This window comes from Cebus imitator, unplaced genomic scaffold (genome assembly GCF_001604975.1).
Source record: "Cebus imitator isolate Cc_AM_T3 unplaced genomic scaffold, Cebus_imitator-1.0 Scaffold34, whole genome shotgun sequence".
NCBI lineage: Eukaryota > Metazoa > Chordata > Mammalia > Primates > Cebidae > Cebus > Cebus imitator.
The window spans coordinates 8,286,371-8,297,784 of NW_016107349.1; the positions used below are offsets into that span (position 1 = coordinate 8,286,371).

An 11,414-nucleotide genomic window follows, 5' to 3' on the forward strand; every position below is an offset into this window, starting at 1 on the left:
AAAACAAAAATTAGCCAGGCATGGTGGCACATGCCTGTAATCTTGGCTACTCTAGAAGCTGAGGGCTAAGGCCAGCTTTCCAGGCAGGGCCTACTCCAGTCAGTCTCCGGATTACAAAAGTCTCCAGAAGCAAGGTGGACACCAGTTGCTATGTTCACCAACAGCCCTGAGCTGCAGGCAGCACTCACCAGCCATCTCACTGCGCTCAGCAAGTGGTCTGCTGCGCCCTGGAATACAAGTTTCCCCTCTGGAGAACGTCTCTTGAGCCCTCTATCACTTGGCTTTGCAGGTTCAAGGATACCATCCTCCCTTTTCCTCACAGAAAAGGGCGGGGGAGCCCCCCTACACCAAGGAGCCTCTCAAGACTCCCCCACTCTCCTGGTCTTTTCCTTATACAAATCAGGGAGGTGATTACAGCATGACCAGTTCAGGGCCTAGAGTGAAAGAGAGTGGGTTAGAAGCAGACTTCTGACCTAACAGCTTGACATTATTATGTCATTTAATTTCCAATTCAACCCTAAAGGAACATTAAGTAAAAGTCTCATTATCCTCACCTTATAATTTTTTAAAGTGAGATTGTTATCTAACATTTTTAAAGTTTGGATAATGATAATTCTGTTATCTAAAGCACCCTGTCATGGGGTGGAAGGGAAGGCTATTGGACGGTGCCATTGTATAAATACTGAAATATAGTTATCTGGGTCAAGGTTAGATGAGCCACATGAGGCCATCCCAAACACCAATAAACTACAGATCAGGACAGGGGTGAAGGGAACACCCTGGGACTACAGTGTGAGTAGAGTCTATCTCCTGGGCCACCAGTTGCCCTAGCCCAAACCAGATGTCCAGAAGCCACTGTCCAGTTCCAGGCTGGCTGCAGTTTTGTTAAATGCCTACAGCACTTTAATATACCTGCCTGCGCCATGAGAACAAGTCTACGAATACTTCAGAATCATAATACTGGAACATGACTCAACATCCTATATTGAGAGCCTTTAAAACATGGCCATAACAATTAAAGTTTTCAGTTTTATTACCCAGCAAAAATTTTAAAGCTAATATTAAAAGCTTCATTTACTTTACATGGGAAACAAATGCTCACAATGAAATATATTAGTTCTCCACAGAATGAATCGTAAGTAATTACACAGGAATAGCTCGTGGAAATTGGCTGCCATAATCTATTGGATATACAGAGATTGAAAACAAACTTTGGAAAATAGCACTTTAAACATAACTATTCCATTTTAAAAAGAATCAGCTGCTCTTTATTTAGGTATAATATATGCAACTTGTGACATTAATGTAGTTTTATTCACACTTGCCAATAAATAGCAATATTCCAAAAACTAGAGCTAAATTTCTAAGACAGACTCATTCACCACAATCAATCATTTGTTGCTTTTTCTTCTTTTACTTATTACAATGTGTTAATTTGAAGAAAAAAAAAAAAAAAAAAAAAAATTAGTGCCCAGAATTTGAAGACACTGCGTTTTGCAGCCTTGAAATTTACTTTGTCTTTGGTTATTCTTGTCAGGGATAGGTTTAGGCAAACTGGGTCCTTTAAATATTGTGTTCAGTCTAGCAGAGACTCACTGTCCAGATGGAATGAATTTAAACTTTTAAAGTACTATAAATTCACAAGGGTTGCTGACAGAATTCTCTGTCAACAAACTCCAACATGTCCATAGTTGCCCAGCCTAGGGCAAAAGCAAAACACGAAACCCAAGGATGCAGAGCTTCATCACATGGGCGGCACTCCCATACTGATAGTGATCTTGGCGACCTTGCCAGCAGCACCCAGTGTGGAGGCGAACACAGCCCACTGCAGTAGCTGGCTCTACTAACAAAACAAACTACAAAAGAATGTACCTGCCACAGTGCTTGACCCAGGTAGCCTCAAGCACTAAGGGATTAACCTTCTCTTTCTCCTTGGCACTGTTCTAAGGGGCTAACCTTCTCTTTCTTCTTGGCACTGTTCTTATAAATGCAGTTTACTCTGAGATCAGCTGTCCTCAACTTGGCATACAAGAGAAAACCATGGAACTGTTGGTTGTGGTTTCCAAACTTTCTGGGCAGTTACTGTGTTGATGGGTGCTGCTAAATAACAGAATAAATCACTAGAACATGTGCACCAAAGAAGACAAAATAAAAATAAAAAAGGCTGAGCCAGGCATGGTGGTGCATGCCTGTGTGGTCCCAGCGACTTGGGAAGCTGAGGCAGGAGGACCCCTTGAATCCAGGAGTTGACGGCTGTGGTGTACCATGATCGTATCTGTGAATTGCCACCATACTCCACCTGGGAAGCTAGGATGCTAGGACCGTGTTTCTTAAAAAAAAAGAAAAGAAAAATGGCTGCCAGCCCAAGTAAAAATCAGTATTATTTACTGAAACTGTGCTAAGGATGGTACGTCATTATCTCATGGAATGTGAACACCAACCCCATGAGGAAGGTCCAGTTATTATCCTGATTTTACGGATAATGAAAGTGATATGTAGGTTAAGTCAGTTGCTCCTGGTCACATGGCAAACAAGTAGTAGAACCGGCATTTGAACCAGCATGTCTGTCAGTTTCCTGAGTGTATGTCTCTAACAATCTCTAACAATCATGTGTCCAACCTGTTCCCCAGACCCAACTAATCTATAAGCTCCATGGAGGCAAAATGTGGTATCCCCAGTGCCTTTGTTGAGCAAATGAATGACGAGCAAGTGAGGACTAAAGCGATGATTATTACTAACCATTTACAGCTAAGCTTGTATTTCTAAGCCTTATCTGAATCTTGCTTTCTAAGTTCCCTTTCTTATATGATGAAGGGGAGTCAGATTTTGACAAAGAAAAAAAATGCATTGATAGCTCACGCACTGGATAGATAGTTCAAGGAATAGATTCCTTCCTGTAATCCCAGCTACTTAGGAGGCTGAGATGGGAGGATCGCTTGAGGCCAGGGGTTTGAGACATGCCTGGGCAATATAGCAAGACCCCATCTCTAAAAAAANAAAAAAAAAAAAAAAAAAGGCACTAGCCGGGCATGGTGGCTCAGCCTGTAATCCCAGCACTTTGGGAGGCCAAGACAGGCAGATCACAAGGTCAAGAGATGAAGAACATTCTGGCTAACATGGTGAAAGCCCATCTCTACTAAAAATACAAAAAATTAGCCAGGCATGGTGGCATGTGCCTGTAGTCCCAGCTACTTGGGAGGCTGAGGCAGGAGAATCGCTTGAACCTGAGAGGCAGAGGTTACAGTGAGCCAAGATTGTGCCACTGCACTCCAGCCTGGGCAACAGAGCGAGACTGTCTCCAAAAAAAAAAGGCACTAACCACCAACCAATATGGATGCCTCACAGAGAGGGATTGTATTTTTTGTATTTTATGGTTTATTCAAAATGTAGTTTCTTCACTATTATCCAGAGAAGGAATGAACTGAGGTAATAATGGCTCAATATTATGAATACTCTTAAACTTGTTAAAGTCTTTAAAATAAAAAATGCTGCGGTCCAACAGACTGCATATCTATTGCTTGAAACTTAGAACTTACTTCTGCACAGAAATCATGCCACACATGGCTGGATAACCAGGCCAGCAAACAGGAAGGCAACTAGCCTGGGCTAGTAGCACTGCTGACTATCACCACCAGGGGGAACACTTTCACATGTGAATACACCCAGGCGGCTAGTGGAAACCGCTTCCCATTTTTACAAAGAAAGCAGGTTCCTCCTCCCTGTCAGTGCCTATGAAAATCCCATCACCAGACCAGCGGTGGGGACTCGGATGCAAACAGGGTGCAGGAGAACTCTGGGAAGGGGCAGGGACTGGGCCACAGGTGCGAACCACTGGCCAGTTCCCTGTCCAGGTGGGCATCCCTGCGTGTTCTTTACACTGCTGCTCCTGCCCAAAGTTTCTCTCACACCCTGGAAGACAGAAGGCACTTCCACACAGCCTTTCTCCTTCCTTCCTGTTGCTAAGGGACAAAAGGCCCTTGTCAGACTTTCCCTTCACCCCATGCCTCATGTACAATCTGTAATAAAGGGAAGAGACAGGAGCAAAAGGGCTGTTCTCCTGTGATTCCCATCACTGCCTCGCTTGGGCTCCCATCATTCCACCAAGCCCTTATGCACCAGGCACCTTGCCAGACACGGGACACGAAGATGACTAAGAGGACACCCTGCCCTCATGGAGCTCCATTAGGCAAGAGAGACAGATCAAATCCACATGAAAAAAGCAGGCAGGAACTACTCTAACAGGCTAGCACAGCGGCTAAGAGCACAGGCTCGAGTCTTGCTGCTCCACTTACTAGTTGTGTGGCAGGGTAAGACATTTCACTTCGCTAAGTCTCCATACCTTCATCAATAACGGGGCAGTAATAATTGTGCCCAACAGGGTTACTGTAAGGATTAAAGAAAATTAAAGCTCTCGGTATAATGCTTGACACAGAGCAAGCATTTATAAATTATTGTTATGAATTATTCAGATCATTGTCATAAAAGAGGTAGAAAAAAACAGAACTTTCAGAATGGTACTGGGGACTAAGCAAACTGAATGCTTGGTGGTGTCTATGGGGGCTGTATTTTAAACTCAGTCTTTAAGAATCACTAAGAGTCTGTCAGAGAAGGGACGGAGGGACATTTTAGCGAAGGCCTGGGCTGGGAGCATTCACCTGATAAGGAAAGATGTCTTCCAGGAGTGAGACTCCAAGGCCAGCTGGCTGAGGCAGCTAAGCCCAGAGAAGGACCTCAGGAGTCTGCCCTTAATCTTATACCCAGAAGGGGGTAGGTGAGAGACATGTACTCAGATTTTAAGAACAGTGCTACACCTTTTGCTTATCCATCCAGAAGACTGACTGCATACAGATGAGACAGGACAGGGAGGCCAAATGGGAGACAATCCAGGAGGTGCCTCCAGATATGGTCCAGGGACAAGAGGACAGCTTAAAGAAAGGTTGTGGGAATTGAAAGAAACATTTCAGGTCTCAGTTTAGATGTCACTTGGCTGGGAAGCCTTTCCTATCTGGGCAGTTCTGAGTGAGGTATCTTTTTCCTAAGGGATCTTACAGCATCAAGACATCTTAAATCACAGCTCCTGACACTCTATCTATAGATCGGTTCAAAAAATTTATTAAGGCCAACAGTGAGCCAGGCCCTTGCTTGGCACAGGGAATATGGCATTGAAGGAAGGGAAGAGTGTCTGCCTCTGCCCCCATGCACTTTTGTAGAGCTTACCTGCTGGCAGGGGTACAGGCAAACAAGCAAACAGACAAATATACAAATTCATGTGGTGGTACGTGCTATGAAGAACAAAACAAAGTTAGGGGCTAAAGAGACAGGTCGTAGTGGAAGAGGGGACAATCAGGGACAGCCTCTGAGATGGTCATATCTGACCAGACAACAGGCTGCGATGAGGGAGCAAGGCAGGTGGAGACCTAGGAAGAGCAAGGACAGTGTCCCCGAGGGTGAGGCACATCTGCAGCCCAGCCAGGATACCACTGTGGCTGGAACAGAGCAAGCAAGGAGGAGGATAAAAGACAAAGCTGGAATCAGGCAAGAACCACACTGTGTATGGCCTCATACTTTTATTAGAACTAAAATGGGGCCGGGCATGGTAGCTCACACTGTCCAGCACTTTAGGAGGCCAGGGCAGGAGGATCCCATGAGACCAGTCTGGACAACATAAGGAGACTCTGCCTCTAAAAAAAAAAAAAAAAAAAAAATCAAAAAATTGACCAGGTGTGGTGCTGCACACCTGTGGTACCAGCTACTTGCGAGGCTGAGGTAGGATAATCACCTGAGCCAAGGGAGGCTGACAGGCTGCTGTGAGCCGTGATCAGGCCACTGTACTCAGCCTGGGTGACAGGGCTGTCTTGAAAACAAACTAAAAAAGTACTTAAAAAAAAGAAGTGGAATGCCAATGGAGGGTTAAGAAGAGTGACAGGATCTGATTCTGGTTAAACTAAGATCACTCTGGCTGACATATGGAAAATAAGCTACAGGCAGCAGAGGCACAGAAACAGGAGAGTCAGAAGGCTGCTGCAGTATTCCGATGAGAAGCAATGGCAGCTAGCACTTAGCTGTTAGCACAAGTGGTAAAAATGGTCAGGTTTCATACCACATCCAATTCATCAGCAAGTTCTGCCAGCTCTATCTTCCAAATATGCAGGCAGTAGTATACTTTCACCAGAACTTTCAGAGTGGTATTGAGGAGGACTAAGCAAACTAAATGCTTGCAGCAGGATGCAGGAGTCAAGAGCTCAGGGAGGCTGGGTGCAGTGACTCAGCCCTGTAATCCCAGCACTTTGGGAAACTGAGATAGGCGGATCATGAGGGCAGGAGTTTGAGACCAGCCTGGCCAACATGGTGAAATCCCGTCTCTATTAAAAATACAAAAATTAGGCTGGTATGGTTACATGGACCTGTAATCCTAGCTACTTGGGAGGCTGAGGCAGGAGAATCACTTGAACTTGAATGGCGGAAGCTACAGTGAGCCAAGATTATGCCACTGCACTCCAGCTTGGGTGACAGAGCAAGCCTCCACTTCAAAAAAAAAAGAGCTCAGGGGGAGGACAAGCCAGAAGCCCCCTAGAGGAGCAGATTTGGAGAAGTCGTCTCAGGACTAAAGCAGCAAAGGTGACTAAGCTGGCAGCCAAAGAAAAGCAGGATTCAGGAAGGATGGAAGGAGCCATCGGAGGTTCAGTACTGCAGAGCAGTCAAGTCAAAGAACTCGTAAAATGATCACTGGACAAACGCCGCCTGACCACAACAAACAGTGTCCGTGGTGTGGCGGCTTAGGGGAAACAGAATGGAAGGAAGAAAAGAAACAAGCATACACAACTGTCTTGAGGAAACCTGCTATTAAGGAAAGCAGAGATATAGCGCAGAGGGTGGAGGGGAATGTAGATGAAGGATGATATTTACATGTGCAATATCACCGTAAGGGCTAAGAAAAATGCACACCAGGCTCACACCTGTAATCCCAGCACTTTGGGAGGCCAAGGCAGATGGATCATGATGTCAGGAGATCGAGACCATCCTGGCCAACATGGTGAAACGCCATCTCTAGTAAAATACAAAAATTAGCTGGGCGTGGTGGTGTGTGCCTGTAATCCCAGCTACTCAGGAGGCTGAGGCAGGAGAATCACTTGAAGCAGGCATGGTGGCGTGTGCCTGTAGTCCCAGCTACTCGGGAGGCTGAGGAGGGGAGAATCACTGAACCACAGAGTTGGAGGTTGCAGTGAGCCGAGATCACGCCACTGCACTCCAGCCTGGCGACAGAGGGAGACTCTGTCTTAAAAAAGAAAAAAAAGAAAAATGTACACCAGGAAGGAGGGGTGCGAATTCTTCAGATGGCTGGAAAAGCTGAATAATCTTTAATGACTCGAAATGCTGACCAGAGGGTTAATGTAAACAAATAAAGAATATTATTCCCTTTTTACCTTTCAAGAATTAGAATGGTTCTTGTAACTAGCTGAAATAAATCTTAGAAGAAAATGATGTAGTTATTAGAAGTTGGTCCAAAGCTAAAATGAGGACAGCAGCTATAAAAGTATTTAAAAAGATGCCAATTGATAAATGTCTTTTGTGATGATACAATAAACTCATGTTTACAATTTCTAAATTCATAATTTTCCATAATTTCCATGAGCTGGACATACTTACAGGTTACACTGGTTTAGTCTGTAAAACTTGTGTCGTGCAACACAGAGTCTCCAAATATATTTTGCTGTTTCCATGTCTTCCTAGAAAACAAAATAGGCAGAAAGCAGTATGAAAACACACATACAACTTGATACATTTAATGCAGAATTTGTCTAAAGATATAATGGGTGACATCATATGACAAAGTCACTTTCAGAACACTGAGAGCCTTTCATTTTCTAACACCGTGCCCATGGCGTGAATACCACGAGTAGGATTTAACTTATGAAGACAAAACAATCTGTTCTAACAGTGTGATTCTCATATTAAACAGTTTCAAAATGACTTGAAAATCGAAAAACTATAAAAATACCAATTTTTATTCTTGCCAAAAACACTCAGATATTTTTAAACAAAAATAGGACTCAGTAACTCAATACTGCCTTTGTCAAGAGAGCAAAAGCAAGTAACTGTTAAAGAACATTTCTTCAGAGGTATTCATTTATCAATGAAATCTAAGATATCAGTGCTTATTTTTAGACAGAGTCTTGCTCTGTTGCCCAGGCTGGAGTGCAATGGCATGATTCTTGGCTCACTGCAACCTCCACCTCTCAGGTTCAAGCCATTCTCCTGCCTCTGCTGCCCAAGTAGCTGGGATTACAAATGCGCACCACCATGCTCAGCTAATTTTTGTATTTTTAGTAGAGATGGGGTTTCACCATGTTGGCCAGGCAGGTCTTGAACTCCTGACCTTGTCATCTGCCCACCTCAGCCTCCCAAAATAATGGGATTACAGGTGTGAACCACCGCGCCTGGCCTTCGGTGCTTACTTTCTCCCCTACTTAGTCCCTGAAGCTTAATTTAAAAATTATCATGATCAAACAGTAGTTATCCAAAGACTCATTCATTCAGCATTTACTGAGCAGCCATTTTTTGCCAACCACCATTTTGCAAAATGTTACATGATAAAGCTGCATGTTTTCTACAATTATGAAATGTTATAATTTTAATACTGCCCTGCCTCCAAACACATACAGGCATGCAGAAGTAGAAGTTGTTAACTTTCAGGAAAAACCTTCCATGCAAACCCCTACTCACAGTTTGAAATTGGATGGTCTCCTCTTTATTTGCCAGCTCTAATGCGAAAAAAGACTTGTTGTGGGACATGTTAGCAATGTCATGCCACCTAAGGAACAGCAAATAGAGAATGGCAATGTGAGTGCACCATGGGGGAAACCAGGAGATAGAATACACAATTTTCCCCTAAGCCCAACGTGTAAGTTAATATTTGGTAACATTTTTGAGAAAAACAAACACAAAAGCAGCCTGGCTAACATGGTGAAACCCTGCCTCTACTAAAAATACAAAAACTAGGCCAGGCGCAGTGGCTCACGCCTGTAATCCCAGCACTTTTGGAGGCTGAGGCAGATGGATCACCTGAGGTCAGGAGTTTGAGAGCAGTCTGGCCAACATGGCGAAACCCCGCCTCTACTAAAAATACAAAAAAATTAGCTGAGCATGGTGGTGGGCACCTTTAATCCCAGCTACTTGGGAGGCTGAGGCAGGCGAATTGCTTGAACCCAGGAGGCGGAGGTTGCAGTGAGCCAAGACAGTACCACTATACCCCAGTCTGGGCAATAAGAACAAAACTCCGTCTTGAAAAAAAAAAAAAAAAATTACAAAAACTAGCCAGGCAAGGTGGTAGGCACCAGTAATCCCAGCTACTTGGGAAGCTGAGGGAGAAGAATTGTCTGAACCTAGGAAGCAGAGGTTGCAGTGAGCTGAGCTTGTGCCATTGCACTCTAGCCTGGGCAACAGAGCAAGACTCTGTCTCAAAAAACAAAACAAGACAAAAAACAAAAAACAGTGGTTTTAATCTGGTAACATTAATGTTCTAATTGGTGACAGCAGCTAGTTGCAAAAAGTAAATTCATGTATATTAAATGAGGGAAAAGAGAATTTAAAAGATGTAAAATGTATCATTCTCATTTGTCAGATTTGCTTGATTGAAGATCCCTGTCTTAGCTGGTTGCCAATGCCTCATCTATTCATACAACAAAATAAAAGATACCTATTGTAAGAATGCCAGAAATTGCAGATCAGTGAAGGACAGTGCTTCCCTCAAAGGAGCACAGATGTAGAGGAAGGGGAGGAGAGAGAACACAGAAGCAAACAAGAATCTTTACGTCTTGCAGATATACAGGGTAAAAATAAGGCACAAAAGTGGGGGAGGTGTGCTCTGAAAAGCTTCAGGGTGAAGATAAAGTTGAAATGCCAGGAACTCAAAGAGTGAACTATTCTGGAAGTTTTCACTAGGATTCAAAATCTGATACTTTCTAATTTTATATTAGCTTTTCTATATTAATATTTTATTTGATTACATAATCATAGAATTTTAGAAAAAGAAAAAATGATTATGAAAAAAATTTTTAACCTTTTCCATTACATTTATTTATGTAAAATGTATTAAAATTAATTTAGTAGTGATTTAGTGTTTGCTAAATCTAAATATTATTAGCATCACATGGTTTCTTTAAGACAACTTTAAAAACTCCTATCCAGTGATAAAGGAAGCCAGGCAAATGCCTCAAGTTCCAGATTGTGACGCTCTGGGCACCATCCGAGCCCTGCCCTTCAGGTGAAGCCCTGGATCCATTTTCTTCTCCCTGACCCCCAACTCAGCATGCTGGGAAGGGTTAATACAGGTGGCCTGGGGATGAGAGAGCAACTGCCAAAGGGGAGCCACCCAGCCCCGGGCAGTGAACTCTGGGAGTGGGGTTCTACTCTCCAAGTGATATGTCCTCCCTGAGGTCATAATCACCAGGGAGAATTCATGGCTCGAGAGACAGTAAAGCACAGGAAGTAAAAGAGGAGATGTCCATTTAGAGAAAAAGCTCTTCAAGGCAAAACTAGTTCTCAAGAAGAAATGGTAGGAATGGTTTAGAAAGCTTGAGTTGTGTGTGTGCTGTGGGGCTGGCAGTGAGTAGGGGTGGAGAAAATCAAAGCTGTTTAAGGCCGAGCGTAGTGGCTCACGCCTGGAATCCCAGCACTTTGGGAGGCCAAGATGGGTGGATCACCTGAGGTCTGGAGTTCAAGACCAGCCTGGTCAACATGGTGAAACCCTATCTCTACTGAAAATACAAAAATTAGCTGGGCATGGTAGCACACGCCTATAGTCCTGGCTACTTGGGAGGCTGAGGCAGGAGAATGGCCTGAACCCGAGAGGTGGAGGTTGCAGTGAGCTGAGATTGCGCCACTGCTCTCCAGCCTGGGCGACAACAGTGAAACTCTGTCTCAAAAGGGGGAAAAAAAAAAAAAGCTGTTTAATAAAGCAATTAAGAGCCCAAGCATAAAGTGGAGGATCCAAGTTCTAGCACTAGTTATGCCAGTTAATAACTGGGCGACCGTGGACAAATCACAAGTTTTCTAAGCCTCAATTATCACATGTGCAAAGTGGTGGTAATACCTACTGTGGAGTATGTTATGAAGATTACATAAAAAAAAATACACAAAGGCCGGACATGGTGGCTCACGCCTGTAATCCCAGCACTTTGGGAGGCCAAAGTGGGTGGATCACCTGAGGTCAGGAGTTCAAGGCCAGCCTGGACAACATGGTGAAACCCTGTCTATACTAAAAAACATAAAAATTAGCTGGGTGCAGTGGTGCTTGCCTGTAATCCCAGCTACTTGGGAGGCTGAGGTAGGAGAATCACTTTAGCCTGGGAGACGGAGGTTGCAATGAGCTGAGACTGCGCTGCTGCACTCCAGGCTGGGCAACAGAGCAAGAC

The 11,414-nt window shown here is 44.0% G+C and overlaps 1 protein-coding gene across 1 annotated transcript in view; it reads right to left on the reverse strand.

Annotated features, from left to right (window-relative positions):
• Positions 1–11,414, reverse strand: part of PTPN21 (protein tyrosine phosphatase non-receptor type 21) — a 90,215-nt gene that overhangs the window by 23,901 nt on the left and 54,900 nt on the right. Inside the window, exons 9-10 of the mRNA XM_017524633.2 lie at positions 8,725–8,812; positions 7,648–7,727 (exon numbers count right to left, since the gene is read on the reverse strand). Of these exons, the coding sequence (XP_017380122.1) occupies positions 7,648–7,727; positions 8,725–8,812 (168 nt within the window). The remainder of the gene's footprint in view (positions 1–7,647; positions 7,728–8,724; positions 8,813–11,414) is intronic.